At 41.7% G+C, this 26841-nt stretch overlaps 1 protein-coding gene across 11 annotated transcripts in view; it reads right to left on the bottom strand.

The window, feature by feature from the left end:
• The window catches only part of RPS6KA2 (ribosomal protein S6 kinase A2), a 445421-nt gene that overhangs the window by 19749 nt on the left and 398831 nt on the right, over positions 1-26841 (bottom strand). For all 11 annotated transcript variants that reach the window (XM_039528713.1, XM_039528712.1, XM_039528709.1 and 8 more), the window contains 3 exons: positions 20373-20503; positions 18257-18382; positions 3108-3197 (listed from right to left, as the gene is read on the bottom strand). In XM_039528713.1, coding sequence (XP_039384647.1) covers positions 3108-3197; positions 18257-18382; positions 20373-20503 — 347 coding nt within the window. The remainder of the gene's footprint in view (positions 1-3107; positions 3198-18256; positions 18383-20372; positions 20504-26841) is intronic.

Here is a 26841-nt window from a genome sequence, read left to right as displayed (position 1 = left end):
AGGTTCTGGGGGGAGGAGCGAGGACACGGTGTGCTCGGGGTGGGAGGGTGGAGCAGGGTGGGAAGAGGTGGGGTAAGGGTGAAGCAGGGACAGGGCCTCGGGGGAAAGGGTGGAGTGGGGGCAGGCCTGGGGCAGAGCTGGGGGTTGAGAACCCCCTGGCACTTTGGAAAGAACAGCAAGAGGAGCAGCTGGATGATCCATCTTTCACCCTCTGACTCCACCACCTCAACCAAGCTTCATAATCATCATTGCTGAGTTTAAAACTTATACTGTGTATGTATATAATGTCTTCTGTCTGGGAAAAAAATTCCCCTGGAACCTAAGCCCCCCACATTTACATTAATTCTTATGGGAAGATTGGAGTCGCTTAACATTGTTTCACTTAAAGTTGCATTTTTCAAGAATATAACTACAACGTTAAGTGAGGAGTTACTGTACTTTCTTCTCATCTCTGAAGCAACTATTCATCGAACCTTGAGCTGCACAGAAACCCAGTTTTCATAATTTGCTATCAAGTCTGCAAAATATTAACAAACCAAACTGCAGAAGCAGCACCTCCAAATGCAACCTGAAATGTCTTCTGGCATTAGCCCAAACTTCCTCACAATTATTTGCTCTCTTCCATTTCTACAGAGTAGCACTTGCCATTTTAAATATCAATGTTTCCCTTTGTCTCAGAAGCAGCCAAACAAATTGCATTATAATTAGTCGGTACTTACTTTCCGTGATATCATATAACATGTGCTTTGCTATTCGGGTGAATAAGTTGTTTGCATCAGCTTTTTGTCCAAACTGGAATATAGCTATTTTAATGTCATACCCCTTTGCTACACTGGACAGTTATATGGACAACGAGAATATCCAGTGATATAATAATCAATGCTAAACCATTTTGAAGGCGATACAAAGCTTCATGCTGCCAGTTTTAAGGCAATCTCTGACTATTGGGAATTAGGATGAGACCTTAATGGGGACCACATATGCCGAGGAGTTTCTTGAACTTTCCTCTAAAACATCTGGTGCTGGCCACTGTTGGAGACAGGATACTGGACCAAATGAAGATAAGTCTGATCCAGTATGGCAATTCCTATGTGCCTGTGTGTACAGACTATGGATAATGTCTCTGTGTTTCTGTCTATTGAAACACACACACACACACTCTCTCTCTCTCTCTCTCTCAGTGCTGGCAATGGTAGACTATTGTCCAAATGAATTGACTAGGAATTATAATGTGAGTATTAAATACAGGTATGTCTGTAGGCCTGGCTTGATATACATAACTTGCCTCATTTCTTAGTGGACATCATTGGGAAGGCGAATGGAAGGTTAAATTGTAAACAGGGGCGTAACAAACAGTATGCTGGAGTCCAAGTGTCTGTGCTGGCGAAGATCAGCAGGAGCACCTGGATGCTAGGGACATGCTGGAATGTAAAGATCAGTTTCTACATGAACAGAGCATACTGTACAGGGATTGGTTCCTGAAAAGCCTACCATGAAGCATATGGTACAATGTATGGTTATGAATACATGTGTTATTAAAAATGTATATAAGGTAAAGTCTTGCTGTGTAACTTTGGATGTTGGTACACCCTACATGCACCCCCCCTACACTTGAGTCTGATCAACTCAGCATAGCTTTGATATATACCAAATAAAGGAACCTGAATGATGAGACTGGAGTCGAACTGAGTTCTTGGGGAACAAATGGAAGAGGGATCAGGAAAACTGCAACAACATCTACACACATTCTCCTAACATTCAGTTGGATACCCACCTGCAAAGTGCCAGCATTCTAGAAGAATTAACATTCTGTGCTTGGATAGAATTCTACTGTATTGTATTCTATTTAGGTTCTTATACCATGCTCATCACTGTAATCCCTGAGCGCCTAGAATCTCACGCTAGATCATTCCCAATTCCTGTAGCTCTTGGATAGATACGCACTAGGCTGTGCCTGTGTCCCTTAACGTTCCCCAATTCTTGGAATGGGGGAAGAAGTGGGGAAACAGAAAATGTCATATTTGATTTTTTGAAGTTTTGGAAGTCCAGATGATCACTTTTCCACAGCTTTCCATCTTCCACTGGAATCAAGGGCTCTCTGCTCTGTAAATACAAAACTCCAGGAGCTCCAACACAAATGAGCTCACAGAGGTGTGTTTTCTTTAAGGGAGTGAACAAATCAGTAGTCTCTCACCCAAGAACACACCACAACCCAGAAGCAGGCTTCCTCTTTTTCCTTTACTGCCATTTATGAGGCAGCTAGCACTGTTAGGCCTCATCTATACTAGGGGATTTTAGCAAGACCATTTTCCAATAGGGCTGCCAGCAGGTGGATTCCTAGTGTTGACAAGACTCCGGCAGCTTACAACATTTCTACACCATGTTGACTAAAGCTGCTCAGAGAAAGGGAATAAAAACACCAGAAGTCATTTTGGCTCTAGGGCTTTGGCGGGTGCTCCCTTTGGTGTAGCTGAGGTGGGGCGTTAGCACTGGTGAGAAATCTTTGCTAAAGTTCGGTAGCATAGACAAGGCCTTAGAGATGTTGTGTTTCATATTAAATGTTAAAATAAGGTCTCTTCTTCTTGTCTTTTCTGGTTGCTCACATGTTAGTTAAAGGCTTCCTGGCACTCAAGAAAAAACAGGGGAAGCCCTACTGGCCTAGTTAACAATCCTCCTCTCAATAAAACAAGTACCTGAGGCTGTATGTCAACAGTTACTGACCAGGAAATAGCCATTCCAGTTATCTACAGAACCTTCATTATTAGTGTTCGACAATCTACTTCAAAAAGAAGATTGAAAGATTTTGGTTATGAAAAGTCTTTTAAAATCAAATTAATTTCTATTCTATCCAGCTTTCTGGGTCATTTCAAATACGCTTTTAGCTGGAGTTGACCAAACAGTATTTGTTGAATGCATGGTCTGATAATCTTGCCATTTTTGTGTCCAATAATTTTTCAACTAAATTTTTTTTCTGGGATTCAAATGGCTCTCACTTTAAAATTGAAATGACTGGACATTAAAACAGGAGAGTTTCTTAGTTACAGAGCAGGTAAGCTTGATATTAAAAGGAGAATGGTTTAAAGCTGAAGTCCTCACAGACTACTCACATCTTTCAGAGTAATGATGTTTGGATGCTGCCCATATCTCAAGAGAATCTCAATTTCTTCAGAGGGGTCTCGTTTGCTCTTATCAATTATCTAGAATAAAGGAAACACAGACCAGTAAGATATAGGCTGACAGCACCCATCACCAAGCACAACAATGTCTAATTTAAATGTATTAACATTTAATATTCTTCTGGTAATCATTGTTCTAGGACAGGACAGTCAAAGTGCTGTGATACCAAAGACCACAATGGCAATCTGCCAGAAAACAGATGGCGCAACACCCAGCCTCCCTTTTTATGCCTGTAACTTTGTGACCACAATTGTGACTACAAGGGGTGTAATTTGAACATTAGCTACTTGAATAGTGTCATAAAAAATAAATGCAGGCAGCCATAACACTGGCTTGTATTTGCATCCTCCTCGGTAGATAAATAGGAATTGCTTGTCAGATATATTTTTTCATTGCTGATTGACCTATGAAAGACATTCACAGGCATAAAGGAGGTATAGCAGACTTGAGCTGCAACCCGTTGTATTTATTATTCTCTGTGGGCCACACTAGGCCAAACTGTGGTCACCTCCATTCTAGGAAGAAAACATCAACTGCTTGGTACATCATCATTTTCTGTATTCAACCCATACATACATCTATTGCACTGTACAGGGGCATAAACAGTTTGACTAAATTCTAGTCTGTAGACAGCAGGCCTAAGGAAAATGTTACACCTGCTGCTTAAAAGCCACCCCCTGCAAATAGAACCTGCTGCTAGGATGTCATTTATTTCTCATCAACATTTCTACCTGCTACAATTGGGATGTCAGTCAAAAAGGCTTGGTCACTTGCCCAGCTGAGTGCATTGCTTTCACTGCTGATTGTTAAATGGTTCTTCATTTCTTATATGTAAATGATAAACAAAAGTAATTACAAAACAACTAGAGGAAATTAGCCTTCCCCTGGAGTCTCAGCTGTAACTCCAGAACTAAAGTTGTAAGATCCACTCCACTATATAAGCCCAATTTTCCAAAAAATTTCTGGCCAGGAGAAATTCCAGCCAAAAGATGAGACACTCCCCCGGGGAAGTTCTGGGGGCACTACCAGATAAACTTTTGGATAATAGGACTCTGAAAAAATAAATGTGACATTTTCACAAACTTGTAACTCAATAACTTTTGGCTCTTAAGGCTTCAGACTTCAGATACGTGTAGTTCTCTATGAGAACTAGCACAATGGTATAGATTTAACACAATTTCATCCACAACTAAAAACTTCTTAAAAGCACTGACTTTCTTAACACTGATACTTATTAGTGCACATCAGCTGTGGCACACATTTGCATTTAATGTGGAGATCAGCAGTTGGGGGTACACATTTGAGGACAGATCAGTAATTTGATTACATGTCAACAGTTGGTTCACACATTTTAAGTATATATCAACTGTCGGAGTGTGGGCCAGCAGTTCTGCACATGTGAGTAAATGCTGAGAAAAAGAAATTCCAAAAACAGGTGGAAGGAAAAAATCCTACTAGCACCTTCTTCTTAGAATAGTGTTATTCACCTAGCTTAGGGGAACCTAGACAATGCTCAGGAAGACCATGGATATTCTCACTGAATGAATTTACACATAGGACTCCTGAGTCTTAAAATGTCCCAATCAATCAGTAACTGTTTCATATAAAAAAGTATCCAAGGTCAGGTCCTCAGCTAGTGTAAGTCAATCTAGCTCCTTTGCAGTCAGTGGAGCTACACTAATTTACACCAGCTAAGGATCTGGTCCCCTGGTATGTAGTCAGTAGAATGAGAGATGCCTTAACACGTTCTTAATTTGTTTTCATTACACACATTTCTATGAAAGAAAACTTCAAGTAGTGCATACGTTATAAAGCACTTAGGATTAAATCAGAAATACAAAAAATATATAGTGTCTATTTAAATTCTATTTATCTTATTTCAAGAGAAGAGAGAACACAAATACACTTTAAAAATCTCAGTCACTGATCAAATACTTAGACAACTAACGCTCAGCTATGAGCTACTCTGCGAATCATTTAATAATGAATAAGTATTATTCATGATGCTTTTGATCTGCAAAGTGCTCTACACACACAATTAATCCTCATAATATTTATCGCCCACAGTTGTTATCTCACAAATGGAGATAGATGGGTTAAATAAATGACTTGTCCAAGGCCACAAAAGACACCGTTAGAGGTGGGAACAGAACTCCTCTATTCCTGACTCCCAGGCCCATGGGCAGGCCACTAGGATATGCTAGAACAGATTGTCACTGTGATGATCCCTCTTTTCAACACTGTCACAGTGGTTTGCGGACGAACTGTGACTGATAAATAACAAGGGAGACAGCTGCATCACCAGTGGCAGAAATCATTCTCCAATTCAGACTGACTGCAGCATATGGAATTTTTATATTCTGATGCTGCAGTGGCCAGAGGGGCAAAGTTGTCATTTTCCCTGCCTAAATTCCTCCTGCACTTTCTTTTTCGCTTCCGCTACAAGATTGTTGTGATGTACTGGTAAACAGCAGCCAGGTTCCAGCCCAGAGGTGGAGGCATTTCAGCAAAGGATAAAGTGATTCACAATATGGCTAGAAGAAAAGTTGAATACTCACAAACAAATCTTCAAAAAAGCTCTGAGTTTTGGGTGCTGAGTTCTTTTGAAAATCTAGCCATAGGTGTCATCACTGTTGGGTGCAGAGAACAAATCTTACCTTGTTCAAGTACCCTCTTGAAATACCAAAATGAGGCACTGCTCACAGTAGATTATACAGATATTCCAAATACAAATCAAGCAAGATTCTGATGAGCTACCCAGGTTTAGTGGTGGGTAGATGCCCTAGAGGGCATGGCTCTCCCTTGGTGAGGCTCAGATGCCATTTGAAGTAGATTGTGCATATCTTTCTAAGATGATTGACATTCTCCTTTCTTGCGTGCTTTGATCTGCCGTGAAACAGTTAACAAGCTAGAAACTGGCTTCCGTCATCACACTGGGGTCAATGCTTTTTCCTCTTACTCACGCTTCAGAGTTTAAGCCAATCTCTAATTATTAGAGATTATGATGAGAATTAATGTCTCCCCTCTGCCTATGTAGAGGGTCTAACACTTCTCTGAATCATCCTGTGCTGGCCACTGTTGGAGCCAGCATACTGGAGCAGACCGGCCTCAGTTCTGACTCTGAGACAGTGTGCAATTCCTGTGTTTCTATCTTCCATATTAACACCCCATTTATTTGAGAGGGGGAACCTCTCACTTTGCAAAGCTATTGTTTCGGGCTATGTGCTCCAAACAAGGAGCCCTGCATTGGCTACCCTGGTTCCATAAGGGCTATGGATTTCTTTCCTAAAAAGAAAGCTTAAATTCTGGGAAGATGAAAAGCACTAAGTATTACTACTATTATTATGTAGTTAAGTAGTTTGATTTCCAGTAGATTTCCAGATTGTTGAGCTCTGAATAAATTTGTTGAAGCTTCAGATAGGCAGCCAAACTTCTGAATGATGATCGGCACCCAGGTCAATCTGCAAACTTTCTGAGGGCTTGTCTGTATGAGGGGTTTAGTCTGCAGCATGCATTATGCAAGCTGCACTAATAGTGTGCACATGGGATAGAGTGCCCTCTTTCAGTGCCCGTCATTGTGTACACACAGTCACAGCTTGCAGCATATTAAGGACATGCCATTCTTGAAGTGTATCCCATGGTCCTTTCTTCGCTGCCGAGCAGTATGCATTCTGGGATTTTTCTCCCTGCATGTTGTGGCATGCAAAGAGGAAGCCAGACAAATTCCAGTCAGAGGACACCACGCAGATGATAGTGGAGAGCTGATTCCTCCAGCAAAGTTAGTTATCTTTGAAAGAAGAGTCCCGAGTTCATGATAAATGTGGTGTTTGTGTCATGCACACAAGTGTTTTCAAACCAGATTAATTTGACTTAATCCAGTTTAACCCCCCCATCCAGTGTAGACATGTCCTTAGACTTTCCCTCTGCTAACATAGACCAACCCTCACCCTGATCATTTTGCATTTCCTTTGAGACCATATTTCTTGTGCAGTGAGTCTGATCTTTCTCTATCCCTCCCCATATGAGGCCCCACAAGCCCTTTCCACTCTTTGTGTGCAAGGGATGAACTTTTTTCTCTAAACCTTAATTGTGACTTTCACTCAAGTAAACACACACAAACACTCACAGGCATGAGCACACACACCAGTGTTAAAGTAAGAGACTTCTATTGTCTATTTCCAGTGCTGAGGTTTGGAATAATGCAAAAATGTGCCTCTATTGGTATTTCTCTCTGTGTTTTTTGTGGTGAACAACACTAACCCAGAAAGCTATCACAACGTATCAGTAGTTCAGGTGAGAACATACTAAAAGCTCTGTGGTGCTTTTGCAAATCAACGCTAAAAAAAGCAGAAGGGTTAACTATTGTACTTTAGAAACTTAAGGAAGTGTGCCACACAGCCATTCTAAATAGATTTTTCTCCATGTGCCAAACACACAGGGGTTGCTGAAAATCTCATCTGTCTTAATTCTGGATGAAGCATTTCCTGAGCAGAGTGGGTTCAGTGCAGATTGGTATACGGTGTCTCTTACTCTTTGACTAATACAACCTTCATGTATTTTACTGACAAGCCGAAGACAGGTATATTTCCTTCCAGGAGGAATTTAGGGCATACGCCTCATGACATTTTAAAACAGAGGACCTCAACTAAAAAAATAATACTGAACCCTTCTACCTTATCTAGGTTAGGAAGCAAGGGCAAGTTTGAAACAAACATTATCTCAATCCTAATTAACAATGTGCCCCAGTCTTATAAGTCTTCTGCATGTAGAACTTGCACGGGCTTGTTAGTCCGTACTTGTCAGATAGGAATTCTATGCATGGAGGGCTTACAAGATCAGAACTATAAATTCTAGATAAAAAAATGGTAGCCAGTTCTGCCACTCTTATTTCTTGAGACAGATCTAACTAAACATTTCTGGAGGTGGCACTGTGATTTAACCCCAGCTGTGCCACTACCATGGCAAGACTCTTTCAAATGCAGACATTCAATTGGAAAACTGGCACTTGCACAGAGATGTACCAGATTCCGAGGGAGCAGTACAGGTGTATTATATAGCACTGAAATGGTTAAATGTTAGAGCTTGGAAGGAGGGACCATAAATACCTCCCTTTGATTACCATCAGGGAAAAGATGCCAGCTGTGCAGAGAAAGCATAGGGAAGGAGGAGAATATTCACATTGTCACTGCTTAAAGCTGCTTTATCTTGTGTAATGTGCTTTGAAGTATTCTTAAGAAGCCTATTGGGGTGGATGGGTTAATCACATTTAACACAGTTGTATGTCACAGTACCATATTATATGATTTATAAGTGCTTTAAATGGGGGAATAAAAAAGAAAATGAATTCCATGGGTTTGAACACACTATTTATACCTCATATCTATGGCACATTTAATATTCATGTCACCCTGATCAAATGGTTCCTTTAACTATAGAGAGGATAAACATCACTTTTGGAGAAAAGAGGTGTAAGAGCGTGTGCAGAGATTTTAAACTGGCTGGTTCATCTGTAATATTAAATTCAAAGAGAAGTGACACAAAGATAGAACTTTGCTGCTGGTTTCCATTTCAATCATCTTTCTTTCTAAAAATAAGTCCTATTCATGTTAAGCATTTGTTTCAATTTGGTTCCTTTTTGATTTCAAGTTACTCAGGCTGGATGAGAATCACTTCAGAAGGGCTAACATTTAAAAGGACATGGTATAATTTTACATTTAAGATGTCTCAGAGGAGAACTAGTCCAAGTCTAATAGTTTCTGGGGGGACAATGTGCTCTGCTGTTAGGTTTGATCAGTTCCAGGGGTTCACCCACCTAATAATTTTAATTTAATAATTGGAGATATACCAATCTCCTAGAACTGGAAGGGACCTTGAAAGGTCATTGAGTCCAGCCCCCTGCCTTCACTAGCAGGACCAATTTTTGCCCCAGATCCCTAAGTGGCCTCCTCAAGGATTGAACTCACAACCCTGTGTTTAGCAGGCCAATGCTCAAACCACTGAGCTATCCCCCCATGGTTAAACCTTTCAGAAAAATAGTGGAATGAATATTTTTAAAAACTGATTTAATTAGCAGTAAAAAAATGCTCATCAGAACAATCTGTGTGGGTGGAGCGTAAAGCTCTCTGCACACAGAACATATCCAGTTATTTCCACAACTTGCTGACTCTGTGTTTACAACTTTAGCCTGCATTGATAGCCCTATGACTTAGCACTGGTTTGGTGCTTTCTCTTTTCCAAGCAATGTACAAACACAAACTAATTCAGCCACAGAGCCCTGCCTTGTGCAGTAGGAAAGGACATTTTTATAGAGAGACCCCCTAGAGGCTGGGAGGTTCAGTGGAGAGGGCTCTGGAATGGGAGTCAGGAGACCTGGGCGCCACTGTCTGTTCTACCATGGTCTTACTCTGTGACCACATTACCTCTCTTAGGTTCAGTTTCCCCATCTGTAGAATAGGGATAATAATACTTACCCTCCTTTATAAAGCTCTATGGATGCTATGTAAGAGCCAACTCTTTTTGATACAAGAAAAAATTCTTAAAGTAGCATAGAATCCAAACACATGAAACAAAAAACTTCCTGGTCTCAAAGAAAAAAATAGAACTGCTAAAGACCAAATTCCATCCAAAATATTCAGGTACTTGGCAGGCCAGCTGGGAAAAGAGAGAGATGATCCTATTAAATTGTAGGAAAACTACTATCTGATATTTCCTCTCTCAAAAAGGGCCCAGTTTACATTGAAAATGTTATCCTCTCCACACTGCACACTGTTAGCCAATATCATCTATGATCCAGAATGCTTTGCATTTATGCTAATTTGTGTAACTGCATTCCCAGAAAGCTTTGTACCCATGCTAAGCTTTATTGTGGAAATCAACTAATAATTAAACTGTTCTAACATTTATTCTTTGTATGTGAAAAATTGGTCAGAAATAATATGCATATTCTGTTAAGGAGTTTTATATATGCATCGTGTGTTGGGCACCATTAGTACAAAATAGTTAATGTCTCTATAGTCTAATACAAGTTCTACTCTTCAGTCTAGTAATCGTTGGAATGTTACTGTGTATGTTTGGTGCAGAAGTCTTTGTGCCTTGAAAAACAAGTATGAAACTAGACAAGGCAACAAGAGTAAGGTGCATTTTCTGTCGTAAACAAGTGCACTATAAACATAAGTCAAATGAAGTTCGTACTTTTGGACAGACACAGATAAAAGATGTAAAGTGTGATTGCTGCAAGCCTGTTTCCTGAGTTGGTAAAGTATGAACCTCTCTGTGTTGATTTCTCTATGTTTAATAAACCTATTGAGCTGAATTATCTGACATCTTCTTAATTGATAACCAAAACAGAACCCCAATGCCATCAAATGAAGTCATGGGCAACACACATATATTCATATACTCCTCCAGTCGTCCACTAACACTAAATGTGGCCTGGATCCAATACATCCGAAGGGTCACCAGCAAACCAAAGGGCTCACTGCAACTAATAAACCTCCCCCTTACAAAACTGCTCATGGCATTCCTATTTCCTTGCCCTGCCAATACTGCCTTCTACTCCCAAGTGCTCGTGGTGAACTCCAGGTCTTACTGGTAGAGCTCCCGTAAGCCCTTGGATCCAAACTGTATTGTCCACAGATCCCTTTTCCACTCAGGTCCATTGATCCTGCCTCAATTTACTTTTGCCTTCTCAGAGGACAGCCTTCATTTCCAAGCCTGTAGTAACTGGCAGAAATTTCTGTGTGTACTCAAATTAAAACAATTAGAAGAATGAGAATGAGTGAATTTTTGCAGCTGTTTTCTTGTGAGTAGAACACAAATCTCACAAAATGAGGATGGCATGTAAATTATACTGTATATATTACCACATGAAATTGTGGTAAAATTGTTCATTATGGCCCCAATTCAGCATGAACCTTAATCATCTTGCTGAATCAGGGCCTATATGCAGGGCCGGCCCACAACATTTTGGCACCTGAGGCAGGGAGCTCAAATGATGCCCCCATTCCCCCTTGCTTGGGCCAAAACTTTGAAAGGTCTCAATTCTGCCTTCTTCCTGTTCTACTCTTCTCATGGTACTGCTCTGCTACTTACCCCAATAAAGGAGAACTAACAACTTAAAATGCCTTGTTCAAAATTTTTAAGTAACACTTAACTTTCAAATGCCTGAACAGCAAATGTAACTTTTCTTCTCTGCACAGTAAACACTGGCATGTTTATCTGTTTGAATAATCAAAGTGGTGCTTTCCGTGCCTTCCTGGTTGCAAAGATTTGAACTGCTTCCTGAAGGTCCACAGTCTGGGCTAGCTCATGCTCTGTTGAGATGGTTGCAAGGCCGACCAGCCTCTCCTGTGCCATTGTGGAGCATAGATGTGTTTTTATCAACTTCAGCTGGGAGAAGCTGCGTTCTCCACTGGCAACTGTTACAGGAAGTGTTAGAAGTATGCGCAGAGCAACAAACACATTTGGAAAGAGGGTGATCACCTTATTTGTGCACATATATTCCAGAACAGCCCTTGGAGTTGATCCTGCAGAAATGTATCTTGAAAGGGCTTTCAGTTCATCACCTAAATCCCTCGCATCAATATTGCGCATGTCATCGTGCGTCAACACTGTCTCTAGTGCCCTGCATTGCTGGTGTAGGTCTTCTTCAGGTATAGTGAGGAGTTTTGGAATATCATACAATATCCCAAATATGCTGCTGTATTCCTTGAGCTGCATGAAACATTCTTCAACTGACTGTATTCCACAATCTAGCACCTGGTTAAAGAATTCAACTCTGAATTGTTGTTTGGGGTCTCTTATGGGATTATCCCGCGCCTCGTAATCAAAATGTCTTCTTCGGTGACTCTTGTATTCTTGAATTGGTGGGAAAATAGCTTCAGTGTGAAGTTCCTCTGCCAACTTCTGTGCACTCTTCACAACGTTTTGAAAACCCTCATCTGATTGGTAAGACTGTAGGTATAACTATGCTTTGTCCAGTTGTTCCATTGCTCCAGATATATCAAGGTCAACGCCTTGGAGTCTCTTGCTTACAACATTTATTTCAAACCGTATGTCATGCCACAACGCTAAGACACACAGAAATTTGAAGTTATGTATGTTTCTGGTGATTCCATTGCCCTCTGCCACTGTTCTCCCACAAACAGTTCCTGTCATAGCATTATCCTCCATAATGGCAATTATGGCATGTGGTGGGGCTAGAGTAGGCCAGAGCGGCTGCACAGGCCGGCAGCCAATCAAGGAAGGGCATACTGAGAGCCAGCCAATCAGGGCCAGGCTAGGCCCTATATAAAGGCTGCCTAGGAGCAGAGCAGGCAGTCTCTCCCAGGCCTCCAAAGGGTGAAGCTCTGTCTCCTGCACGAGGAGACTAGCACCTTGGACAGCGCAGTGCTGGGCAGGCTCAGGGGAGCCAAAGGGCACTCCAGCCCGCTACCTGCCAGGCTGCAGGCCCTGAGGGAAGGGCCTAGCCAGTGCAAAGGGGCCAAAGGGGAAGCGGCCCTGGGAGAGAGATGCACAAGGGGAGAGGAGGAGGGCAGGAAGGCTGCCGCCAAAGGGTCCCTGTGTCGGGAGCCAGTGGACATGGCAGTAGCGGACTGCACCAGACCCCTGACACAAGGGATTAGACTTTGGGGTGTGGTTGACCACTGTGGCTGGGGAGCAGAGAAAGACTGCTGTTATCCCCCCCCCCCGCCGGAAGGGGCTGAGGATGGACTAGGGGGCACTGCAGGAGGCAGTGGCCTGAAATGGACGTCTGAAATCAGGGGGGCTATGTGTGGGCACTTGCTTCTAGGAGCTGGCAAGATTGGGGCCAAAGGATACAACAAACCTGAGATTTTCCATTGAAATTCTCATTACACTTCCTAGTGGGCAATTTATTTATTCCATGCCCACAAGTGTGGTGGATGCCTCGCGGACAGATACACATAAACATGGTCTCTCCCCTGAAAAGTTTACAATCTGCTTCACTTCAGACAGATGACTCCCATTTTCAGAGAGAGCGAGCAGCCAGGCAAAGCAGTCCAAATAATACAGACACCTCAACAATCAATCAGACTTGAGGACCTCAGGGCAGAATTTTTTCCTTTTTTTGCTTCAATAAACAAAGACATACAAATTCTTGTTTCCTTACAAGAACATCACACAAATGCATCAGCCTGCCAGACAGTGTTGGAAGGCTAAATTTATCTTGGTAGTTATTCAGTGCTTTCTGCACTTAATAATAAACTCCTGATATAGCTGCAGGTTATGAGGAGAATATTGTGCAATGAGCTACATTTTATTGAGTACTCTCTAGCCTTCAGACTAATATGCTTTCACGTCTACTTAGGTCAAGCATTTGAAAACCAGCAAATTACAACTATGAGCATTAATGGAAAGGAGAAGAGAAGCAAAGGTTAATTATGATATATACCACTTGGGCTTTCTTCGCTAGACCACTTCACTCAGTGTCATTAGCACACAAATACATGTATTTTGGGGGACTGATTACACAGGGCCCTGCAATAATAGCCCATCACTCTGATGGGTTATCAACTTCTCTCTGTTGATGGCTTGTAGACACTGCCTTTCCATTTGTACTTGTAGACACTGCTTCTCCATTTGTTTTGTATCTGTACAGCTTACGTAAAATGCACCTTTCTCCCAAATCAGCCTATATCAAAACATACAGGGGTGGATGCATCCACAGAATGCTTACTAATTATCAGCGTTATAAGCTAAAAGTAAATGTCATTTTATCCTAGAGAGGGGCCCAGGCTGTAAAATTTTTCTCTATATCAAAAATTTGACCCTGCTCAGAGGTGGGGAGTGTTTGGAGCCAGGTTGTTGGCTTGGCACATTATAGAGATAGCATAAAGTCATTACATTCAGATGCAGTTTCCAGATCCAACTTCCTCAAGGTGCTGGGGTGTTCAGGTCTTGGGTGTTCATTTGTGCCCATCTGTACTTTATGCTTTTTTGGCCAGATTTTCTCCCACGATCCAGTCACTCTGGCTGGCTCCAGTAGTAAGAAGGGGCCAGAAAGCCATCAGATCTTACTAGCTGGAGATTCCTTCAGCATGGGAGAGTCCACAGCAGCTGGCATGGAGTTAACATAGCTGGCTCCTGTACCATCCACATCTGCAGCCTCTGGTGAAGGTGGCATGTTTGGGGCAGATGGGATCATGGCTGGAACACTACTCTGCTTTGGCCATTCTCTACTAGAGTAACAGCCCCTGTGGGCTAGAACCAACCCATGTAGTTTAGAGCATGCCCTAGAAACAGAGAGAGGTAGCCAGCTCCTCTGCATTCTCACTTCAACTCTGGCCAGTGGAAAATGGACACATCCGAGAATCTAGCCCCATAACTTCATTGCTATTTACATATAGGGATCAAAGCTGAAAATCAGCCACAGTATTTAAACAAAGAAAATTTTTCTCCAAGAGTGCCGACTTGTATCAAGTCTCTGGAATGTCTTCCAGTGTCTGATTTGCTACTCCCTTGTTGTAGCAAAGCTGTCGCCTTTCTTCTCTGAAACAAAGCTCTCGATCTGTTACGGGGATTTCATATCAATTGTTTTTTTCTTTGGTACAATATCCTCCTCAGACACACACGTACTCGCTTAAGTGTTTTCCTTTTACTTAAGTGACTTACTTTCTCTTAATACTGAGATAACTTAAATAGATTGACCTGATTTTCATTTACTCTTTGACACCACTGGTACAATACACCAATATAATCCTTGCGAACGTGCTTGACAAAACCAATCCCCTTTGCTGTTTAAAATCCCAAGACATCTGCTATACCTGCCTTGGCAAACACGTCAATATTTGAAGGCTCTGAACCAGAGCAGAGATCTGTAAAATGATCATTTTTCCAACTCCTTTCCTTGTGTCTGTGCCTTCCCAGGGATCTCGGAGAAGTGAGTGACATTACCTGTATTTATATTGCAAAACTGCACACCAAACAATAAACCTCTAGCAACCATTTTAGTTTAATTCTTTGTAACTTGGAAGTGAGGTGGAAAAAAGACCCAAGGGAAAAATTTCAAAAGCACGTAACATTCATTTTTATAAGTGAATTAGGCAACCAGGAGCTTTTGGGCTTGCCTACATGAACATTTAGTTTGTGGCAAGCAGGGGTGTAAATCTACCTCACACTCACCTGCCACATTGTCAATGCCCATGTGGACCCTGCTGATGCGCACTGAGAGTTTGTCAGTGTGCTCTGAGCTACCCTGCTTTGAAATGGGAGTGGATTGCACTTTAGGGAATTCTTAGTGCACAGCAGCAGGGTGCACAGGGACAGCTAATGCACAGCAGAGTCACATCCCAGCTTGCCAGACAAGACCTACGTCTAATTGTAATTCAGTTAATACTCTAAGAATTGTGTCATGTAGACGCAGGTCATTTTAATGTGCACAAACTAAAGTTAGTGCATAACAACCCCCCTGCATAGACAAACCCAGCTCACCTAAGTGAGTTAGGTCCCTAATGCCTATGTAAAGCCAATGAGAATTAGGTGCCTAAACTGCTTAGGTGCTTTAAAAAAATCCCTCTAGGCTCCTCTTTGTATCTTTAGGTGCCTAAATACCTTTATAACTATGGCCCCAGCTAGTTGCATGATGTGGACAGAGAAGGCAGATGAACAACAGTGGGGAAAAAGGGGAGAAATGCCATACATTTTAACAAACATACTGTTTCTGGATTAGGGAGGGGTTCCTTTTATTGGGTGGATTTTCTGGCTGCAGTACTCTGACTCAATTTATGGAGAATCTATTTTCCTACACAGAAATAGTAAATAAGTCCCAACAGGGACTGTGCAGAATGGTGTGTTGTCCCCTCTGGGCAATTGGCAGAGATTATTCACTCAGTGACATTATTTATATCTTCCTGCAGTGATTCCACAAAGTAATGTTCCTAGCTTCTTTGCTGCCGACCCCACTGTCCTGTGGGGGAATAGTCTCTTAAGTGCTAACACTGGGCTAGAGAAAGAGTGAGAATGACTCTCTAGCCTGATGGTTGGGGCACTCACTGGGGCTTCCAATCTTCTGGCTCCAAGGACCATTTAATTATTTATACAAACTGGAACCACTTCAAAAAGGAGTGAGGGCCTACCCCAGAACATCCTGCAGGTCAAGGCACTCTCTTCAGAGTGAGTAGACTCAAGTTCAAATCCCTGCTCCACATCAGGCAGAGGAGAGAACTGAACCTGATTTTCCTATGTCTCGGGTGAGTACCCTAACCACTGGGCTACTATAAGGGGGACCCTGCCATCACCTCCTTTGGCCTTTTTGTGTGAGTTAGGGGTGCTCTGTGCACACCTCCCAGATTTGGGACCCATAGGGGCTTGGGCCTCCTAATTTGAGGAACCCACTGGGGCTTGGGCATCTGATAGATATCCGAGCACCTAGATTAAGGTGGCTGTGTGTATGCTCGCTGGCAGAAACTAGGTCCCTAGGGGACTTTAACAATGGAAATTTAGTTGCCAAAGAACTTCAGGCACCTACAGAGTTACGTAGCAGCTGACCAGGGGTTTTGAGGATCTTAGTAGTACCTAAAGGCATCTAGCCCTTTGAGCTTTGTTTTCTTGCTTACTACCAAAGATATCAACATATTTAACACTAAGAAAATATTAAATACATTTTTGGTTCAAAACATGTTTCTGTGCAGGCACAGATGTAATTTCATTAAAGTAAAATTATTCCTACTACAACCCAATATCATCTGTTGACAAGAACAGTGGACACTGGAAAATTGTAACTTCTCCATTCACTTTAAATGGAAAACCTCACAAGTTCACACAGAAGCCCCGCTCCTTTTCAGCTTGTGATTATGCACTTAATCAACCGCTACCTCAACAAGGACATCAACAAACTCAATTATCATGAAACTCTCATCTCCCTATCCCACCTGCAAAAACACAATTTATAACAAAACTAAGTTTCAAATCCATTTTGAAACTTACAAAAGGAAAATATTCAGAGGACAGGTAATTTGCTAAAGTCACTCATATCCTGCAAGTTCATCAAACATACTCAACTACATACCACAATTTGATTTCAAGTAAATATCCACCTTTACCTTATGTTTATTTATGCACAAGCTTCCACTAGATAATACAGGATCATTATCCCCTTTTCTTTTTGAAATAAAATGTCATTGTCTACTTCTCTGACACATGAGCTTTTTTGTTAGTATCTATTTTTCTTCTGGATGCTAAACATGTTTAATGTTTGGAACTTTCCTTCCAAAGACAAACCCTCCAGATGATCAGCCAGTCCCGTGACTTTCATCCTCTGCTCTCTCTAATACCTACGTATTCTTTATTTAATACAGGCAACAGATGCTGCAACTTAATACTCCAGGTGTGACCTTACCAAAGAATTATACAGAGCGACCATTATTTCCTATTAGAAAATAATCTCCTTTTTATACACCCTTGCAACTTGCTGGCTTTCTTTGCCGCAGCTGTGCACTGTGATATGATTTTCACAGTATTACTCTACCAAGTGTAAAGTCCTTTTCTTTTTCTTTCATGTCTAACTGAAGTCTATTTAATTAGTATTTTGATTCTCTGTTGGATCTCTCCATTGGTCTCCTTTGTGCATTGGTAGTGTGTCTGAATGCCAAGGAGACAGAAGGGGCAAGGAATCTGATTAATCATAGGTGCCTATGATAGTGCAGCATATTTCTTTTCCCAAACCTCTCTAATTATACTAAAGAAGTGTCATAGTTTAATACACCACGGAGAATGAGAAACAAAGGTGGTTTGCATTTATAAGGAGTATACTTCACAACATTTTTTTCTTCATTTGGGGGCGATTTCAATTTAGATCCTGTTCAAATCTATTATCTAGGTAGCAGGGAGAGTGGCTGAAATGATTAACAATAATCTAAACCTGACTGAATTGATATTCTGTATGAGAATGAAAGGTCCTTTCCTTCTGCAATTTCATTTGCTGAGGTTAAATAAGAAGGATGAACCTTAAAGCTCAACATCTAATCCTTCTGAAAAACAGATGAGTCAGTGGCCAGATTGATGCCCAATGTAATGGAGCAGCCTTGACCATATATTTGTATCTGTCAGGATCATTTCTTACCTTCACTGCAAACTCTGCTTCTGTTACTTTATGCACACACCTCTTGCATACTGAAAAGGAGCCAACACCTATGTCCTCCTTGATCTCATATCCATCTGTAAAATGAATATTGTTCCCATGTAACTGCTGTAGAGAAAGACAAAACAAGGGAAATCAAAAGACAAGCATTATGGAGCTATAAAAACAGAAGAATCCTGGCCAATGACAATAAAGGGACTGCTGAGCTCACCCTCTCCAAACATCTACCAAGGATCCATTGTCCTTAGAAATTATTTAAGTTCAGTTCAGTGAAGTTGTGGCCACTTTCTAAATAAATGTGTCTCCTTCCTTATTGGTGTCCTTCCTCAGTAAACTACAATTGTATATCTAGAAACAATGCCTGAGATGTTTTTAGCCATATTTGGGATTTGGAGATCCAATTCCCATTAGGAATTAATCACACTCTCTTTCTGGCCCAATGAATATTTAAGTATATATACAAAGTGGAACAGCTCCAACAGGAGAGATTGAGAGGCTGACTCAATAGGATAGTGGTTAAGTAGAGAGACTTGAATCTAGGTCCCCCACATGCCAGGTGAGTGCCCTAACCACTGAGATATTAGCTATTCTGAAGGTTGCCTGTCTGTCTGTCTCGTTTTTCACAGAGAATTTTGAAGTCTCATTTTTGGCCCAATGAGAAATGAAGCCTAATGCTGAATCCCCAAAATTTTTTGCAAAATGGAATTCTTGTTTTCTGGCCAGCCTCAGTAATTGCCTGTGAATTGTTCTGTGCTACTATTGTACAAAACAAGCTATATAAAAAAATAGACTACACTGTATCACACAGAATATTAGCGGGATGAAAGCTGATACCATAAGCAGGGGCACTCCCCAGGAAGTGCATCAGAAAATACTTTGTGTGCCAGATTGCAATGCTCATGTGGTCGCAGCGCTATTCACTCAAGTGTGTGAAGTTCTTTTAGTTTGCATGCAAATCTGCACTAGTGGGTAAGTGGGCAGAAACCGTCCTCACACACAGCTGATACTCACTTTGCCATTCCCGAAAGAGCCAAGGAGAGAGGAGGGTACTGGGTAAAGAAACCACTTCCTTTCCCCACAGCAGTAAGTGAACAGGCTGAGATGGGAATTTACTGTAGTGGCATGTACGGGAGGGAACATCCCTGAAGTGTTCCCCCCCCCCTTCTTTCCATATATTAGCATTGGACAAAGTACAGAGAAGGGCAACAAAAATTATTAGGGGGATGGAACAACTTTCATACAAAGAGAGATTAAAAAGATTGGGATTTTTCATTTTAGAAAAGAGACAATTAAGGGGAGGATATGATGGAGGTCTATAAAATCATGAATGGTGGGGAGAAAATGAATAAGGAAGTGTTATTTAACCCATCACATGACACAAGAACCAGGGGTCACCCAATGAAATTAATAGGCAGCAGGTTTAAAAAAAATACGAGGAAGGGGTACGTCTTCACAGAATGCACAGTTAACTTATGGAACTCATTGCCAGGAGATGTTGTGAAGGCCAAAACGACAACAGGGTTAAAAATAATTATATAAGTTCATGGAATATAAATCCATCAATGGCTATTAACCAAGATGGTCAGGGATGTGGACCAGATTCTGTGGGTATCACTGAACCTCTAATTGTCAGAAGCTGGGACTCAATGACAGGGATTGGATCACTTGATAAATTTCTCTGTTCTGTTTATTTCCTCTGAAGCATCTGGCACTAGTCACTTTTGGAAGACAGGCTACTGATCCAGACAGACCACTAGTCTGACCCAGTATGGCCATTCGTATGCCCATGAGCCAGCTCATAGGCTATTTAGAAGTACGGGTATTTAGAAGTGCACTTTGTTTCAGAATTAAATTGTGTGATTCACATTTTATTTATGCCAGTAAATAGGAAAGTTGAACTTAAAACTAAAAGCCTTTGGAATATCTCTCTTTTTGCACCTTCTGAGGGCTGTATGTAAATAGACTAGGGTGGATAAACTGTGGCCTGTATCTAAATAGACATGGGATGGATAATCTGATTGACTGTTGCAGTTTAAAATGTACAATGTGGCTATATATCTGCTCATCAAATGTGAAGAATAATGCAAAGTGTCAGTACCTGCACAATTGGATGAACTGTGATTTTGTGCAAATCTGGCTGAGAAGGCTCCTGCACCAAGCTGGATGCAATGAAGCTGAATCCTCTAAAAAGATGATGAGCATTGGCACTGGGAGGAACACCAGGGGAATCTGCAGAAGAAACGAGGGTATGGCTACATGAGTTGGACACCTAGAGATCAGAAGGTGAGTAATGGTACAACATTTGCAGCAATGAAGGTCACCGCTACCATCCAACAGCAAGCCCCACTAAATTAGCAGTCACACACTCACAGTCTCCGTCATTATCTCAAGACTCTAATATGCATGGATCACCTCCTCCTGCCCTGTATCTGAACACAGCGGGGAACATCCATGCATGGATCGCCCCTCTCCTGCACAGCAGTCCCTTGTTGCACAGCAGTTTCCACAGCACCATTACAACAGAGGGCACTCCACAAGTCTGGGGTCCATGCAGAGAGGCAAGGGGCTGGGCAGGCTGGGAGAAGGAGTGGGCAGATTGGGGCACTGCTCTCCCTTTGGCCTTGTGGAAATTCCCCAGGGAAATGGCTGGACAGTAGAACTCCTATTTTATGAAATAATTGGGAACTGAATTCAGAAAATTGAACAGTTCATAAAATTGAACATCTAAAATTAGAGTAGGTATGGTGCATAAGTTGCAGGGTGGTGGACTGCTTGGCTTTCTTCTTGTCCTTCAGTCCAAGGCACTGAAGCCATTGGAATGTGAAGGGATGTCAATGTGTTCTTCATCAACATCACTATTGTTACGGAGGGTCTTTATTCCCAGCTGTGAAAAGTGGTTCATATAAGATGGTCATTCGTAAGTTTGTAAAATTGAGGTTCTACTGAATTATTTTCCCCTCCCTCCCCTGTCCCCAGAACCCTGCTCTTGAGGCCTGGGAATTGCCACAACCAGAAGGAGTGTAGAGAAGCAAGAATGGAGATGTGTTGTCTGGGTCAGGGCAGTGGGGAGAAACCACAGGTCTGGAGCAATGGCAGATGTATGGTGCCTCTGCACAGCTGGTTCCTGGTATGGTTGAAATCTAGCAGGTTTAGGGGTGGAAGCACTCACCTATTCCATGTGGGGATCGGGGGGAGGGAGAGCATGTAGGGTTGCCCCTGGATAGACCAACTGGACCAACTACTCTGAAAGGATCATCAGGGATATTTCTTTCCCTTAAGACCCTCTCTCATTGTAAAGCCCATCGAATGGGGTGATCTGGGTCTTAAAAAGTTTAAATCCTTCTGCCCTTTGAGTCACACACCCTTACAACATTCTCTGGTAGCCAGCCCAAGAATTAACCTGTCATAGCAAGGAAAATAAGAGTTACATTGTATTTATCATTTTTAAAATGAACACTTATAAACATTTTTAAACAAAGCAAATAACAGGGCTCAGTAATATCTACGGGTACCATCCCTGGATTTTAACTAGATGGGTATTCCCAAACCCATGCTATTTTAGCCTACTTATTTTTTGCCCTTTCATTGTTTTTCTGATACTTCCTCCAGTTACAAAGCATGCATTTTTCTACAAAAAGGTTAAGGAGCTAAACCTTCCTTACTAAAGTATCTCCTGGTAGAAAACTTGTAGGACATCCAGTTCCACCTGAGCAAAGGGCATACATCCCCCTAGGGCCAGGTATACAACTCTTGATTCTTTCGTGCAACCTCTGTTGACATCAATAGCAATTAATTGATGTCAATGGGCCTGGCATGCACAGTTGTTCATGGTCCTGAGTGCCCTGGAATTACCCAGCAAGGTAAACATTTCCCAATCTGAACATTTCCCCTAGAAATGCAGTAAGAATAATGAACAGAGAAAGAGATGCTCTAAACAGTTCTTCTGAGGTGTTGTATCAACCAGGCAAGGTACTAACAAGCTTCAACAGGACTTTATTTTTACAGTGGAAACCTCTTTACCAAGCTGCAGCTGCACCCTCTGTAACTCTCACTCCGCCTCCTCAACTCCTCCCTCCTCCTTCCTGTTTCCTGTCCTTTCAGACTCCCAACAGCCAGTTCTCCCAGTTCTAATAATTACAAGCAACATCTAAACACCACATTCCCTCCTCTCTAAGAAACTTTCCCAAATAAAATAAACGTTGTAACCACAGGAACAAATATGAAACAAGACACTACACTGTTGGCAGAAATATTACACTGAAAACACTGTAGATACTACATAACATAGTCTCTAGTCCAGGCAGGTGGTTGTTTGGATCTGACAGGCTGTCTCTCAAGCCCCGGTTCCAGTGCAATTTCTTGTTGTGTTGGTTCTACGGTGAAGTCATCCAATGCAGACTGGGTGTTGGCATAATTTCCTCTTGGTGCATAGGCAGGTGCAAGACAAGAAGCATTCCATACCGGCCCATCAGAAAGTAGAAAGGTGTAAGGTCCCTTCTTCTCTATGATTTTAAGAGGAGCTGTGAATTTATGGTCCCCTTTGCGGCATAAGATTCCAGGTTTTCGTATTCTAACAAAGGAACCACACTCAAACTTTGGTTCCTTAGCATCCGCCGCTTGTCTGTGAAAGCCTTATACTTTGCTTGGTTCTGTTCAACTGTTTTTCTTACATCATCCTCATTTGGGGCATCAGGTCATGCTTTTAACAATCCAGCAATGTTCAGTTTAGTATTCATCTTGTTGGTGTCATTAGGCATAATCCTAGGTAACTCAGGAGGGTGGAAAACCACAGTGTTAATGAAGCCTTTCTGTACCAGGCCTGAATGAATCATGAAAGTTGATGCTAAGCTTGTCCAAACCGTTTCCATGTTGGACTCTGACCTTGCGAGCCAGAATTAAGAATGGAATGTGTAACTGCTCCTTATCAGTGCAACACTGGCACCAGGAGATAATAAAAGGGGGGGCAAAGTAATAAATTCAAAAGTAAACCAAGCTAACAGCCTTGAAAAGTTACTAACAAGATAAATTGTTTGCTGTCAAGGATGATTTAACCTGTTTAGTGTAATTGCTAGCTATACAATGTGTCTACTATATAGGAGGGAAGTAAAGGAGGGGGAGGAGAATAGTGGGGTATTATAGTAATAGAGATGCCTAGCTGAAATCATGTATAAGAAGAGACACACAGCTTATGTGTGTGTGCTTGATTTGAGACGTGTATGTCTCCAAGCATCCTGCTATTTGAGATCTCAAATAAACTTTTTCTGCATTCTCCACCTTGGTGTGTTTATTGAAGCAAAGCACACCGGGCAACGAACCACTGTTGCTGCCTCGAGCATTCTGTGCTGGCAACAATCTGTTTCCCATGCAGTAATTCTGCGGGTGATCTTTGCGTTGTGGCATGTCGTGTAGCCCGGTATGCTTGCAAGAAATTAGTAGTGAAGGGTAGTCACAGTTGCCCTTCCAGTTCAGCTGTTTGCAAATTCTCTTTCAAACTTCTGTTAAACTGCTCAATTTCCCCATTGGCTTGAGGGTAATATAGGGATGAACTTCTGTGTAAAATGTTCCTCTCTGCTAGAAAAGTTTCAAACTCCAGGGAAGTAAATTCACTAGCATTATGTGAAACCAGTTCTTTGGGGTTAGCTTCCCTGCTAAAAACTGAAGAGAGGAACTTAATTATTGTAGCAGAAGAAATTTGCGATGTAAACGCTACCTCAGGCCATTTACTGAAATAGTCTATTAAAGTGATGGCATAATAACAGTCAATTGGAGTAGTATAAAAGGGTCCTACAATGTCAATCACCACTTTTTCCCATGCAGATTCAGGAAGAAGAACAGGCTGTAATGGAGGGGTACATGTCACTGCTGTCTTATCATGCATTTGGCAAGTGACACAGGATTTTATGAGTGCTTCAGTTTGAGAGTCCATCCCTGGCCATAATTTCTGTCGTACAGGCATCACATTATTCCGCATTTTAACTTTATGCATAAACCCATAAGCACAACCGAGTTTCTCCTCAACCTGGTGTTGGGTCCCAGCTGAAACTGGTGTGTGTACCACAAGAGTGCTTTGCTCAGGAAGATCAATTCATCCATTAACTACCCTGAGATTTAAAGCAGCCAATAAATCTCTGCCAAGGATAGGAGTGCCTTTGTGGACAATGTAGAACTCTGCAGTTACACAGCAATCAGCAAAAGTAACTATTGCCAGCAGGCAGCCATGTACTGGAATATGGTTTTTCAAATAGCACATCAACTGAAGTCTGGGTTCAGTAAGAGGCACATCTTTAAAGTAATGCAAATAGATGGAATCAGGTAGTATAGATACTGCTGAGCCAGTGTCCAGCATTAACTGAATAGAGTGTGATTTGCCTGAGGGTATGGCGGAAAAGTTTACAGTGCACTTTATCTGTTCTGGAATACGTGCAGTAGTGGTTTTGTCTACACTCAGCACAGTAACATCTGGTATTGTAACTGCATGCACCTGTTGATTGAACTGGGTATTGCAACATACTTTAGCAAAATGCCCAATCTTTTTGCAATGATTGCACTGAGCTACTTTTGCTGGACATCCCTGTGTAGCTTGCAAGGTGTTGTGGGGATCCACAGCGAAAACATGCTTTTACTGTATTTTGCATTTGCTGATTCAGTGGCTTTTTATTAGTTTTCCTTTTGCAATTGTTTGTCTGCAGCAATAGTGAACTTTTCTACAAAGGAGTCACAGCCTGGACTGTGCTTTCTGTATCTCTGCTCATTATTTTGGCTTCAGCTGTAGCTGGCTCAATCTGAGTAGCAATAGTTATTGCTTTTTTTAGTGTAAGTTGTGGTTCTAGAAGTAAGCATTCTCTTACATGAAGCATGGTTGTTTTCTCAATGAGCTGGTCTCTAATCATCTCATCTGCCATATTCCCAAAGTCACAAGTTACAATCAGACTCCTCAGGGAAGCAATATACTGCATTATAGTTTCCCCTGGTTTTTGCTCACGCTGGCAAAATCTGTAGTGATTAGCTACTACATTCACTTTTGGCACAATAAAGTTCTTTAATGCAGTGAGTGCAGTCTCATATTTATCATCTGCAAGGGGAAAAGTGTAAAATATACGCTGCCCTTCTGCTCCAAGGCAGTGGATTAGCAGAGCACGCTTTCTTACTTCAGAAATCTCTGTAGCACTGATTGCAAGCAGGTAAGTCTCAAATATATGGTTCCAGACAGTAAAAGCAATTGGAGGCTCACCTGGGCTTTGCAGAAAGGGTGCAGGTGGGTTCAGAGGCAGAAGATCCATCCTTGTCATCAAAATGTTGTCTCAACCAGCCAAGGTACTAACAAGCTTCAACGGGACTTTATTTTTACAGTGGAAACCTCTTTTCCAAGCCGCAGCTCCACCCTCTGTAACTCTCACTCTGCCTCCTCAACTCCTCCCCCCTCCTTCCTGTTTCCTGTCCTTTCAGACTCCCAACAGCCAGTGCTCCCAGTTCTAATAATTACAAGCAACATCTAAACACCATGTGAGGCCGGCATATGACAAACATGTTAAGAGGAAATGATCTGCCCAACACTGTAGAGGTCAGTGCAGCCAAGATTGCAGCTGATACGTACTTCATCAGGGATCATTCTTAGCTTTGACATGAATTAGAAATTAACACACTGAGTCAGACCCATCTCCAGAGCGTCAGAAAGATCATGTTTGTTTGTTAAAATGATCTGAGCTGGCTGTTCATCTCTCAGCATATTGGAGAGTTCTCTCTTTTCAAAATCTCACACTGAATCACCAGGCCTCATGCAAAATCAGATGCTGCTCTGGCATATGCATCACATCAGTTTTACAAGCCTGGTTAATACAAAAGTAGGAATGAACATTTTGGTGTAGGGACAGGCCCAAATCAAAACCAAATCTGAACACACTTGAACTTTAGGAAAACTCAGCTCCTGCTCCAAACTCTATGACCCCAGTGCCTTTCTACTTAAAAGCGAACTACTAATCCACAGCCAATTTCTTCATCAACAACTGCACTAATTATTTTGTTTCCAACATCAAAAGTTGACCACAACTAGCTAGTATGTCTAAAACCATGACTTTAATCTGTCCGCACTGAGTCTCTCAAATGAACATTGATCTCTCAAACTTTAGAAAAAAAATCATTTTGCACTTCTATAGCATCTTTCATAAGAAGATCTCAAAGTACTTTACACAACATCAATTAACTGAGTTTCACAATACTACTTGAGAGGTAAGCATTGTTATCCTTATTTTACAGATAGAGAAACGGACACGGAGATGAAGTGACAAAGTCACACAGGATATCTGGCTCACAACAGAAACCAGGAATCCTGACTCCTTGTTGTCTGTTCTATCCTAGACCACACAAAACAACTTCTGATGTAGCAAATTATTCAAATGGTAAGTTATTGGGGCCAAAACTGATATATAAATATTTTCCAGACAGGAGAACTCATTCAGAATGTAAAATAACAGGTTATGCTTGTACTTTGTTTTTATTTCTCTCTGGCAGCCTCAATAAAACTCAGCAACAGCATTATCATGACCAAGATATAGGCCATCTTTATAGCA

This window comes from Mauremys reevesii, linkage group 3, assembly GCF_016161935.1.
Source record: "Mauremys reevesii isolate NIE-2019 linkage group 3, ASM1616193v1, whole genome shotgun sequence".
In the NCBI taxonomy this organism is placed as follows: Eukaryota; Metazoa; Chordata; order Testudines; family Geoemydidae; genus Mauremys; species Mauremys reevesii.
Note: the sequence above shows the minus strand (reverse complement) of the source record. Positions and strands in the feature narration are given on the sequence as shown.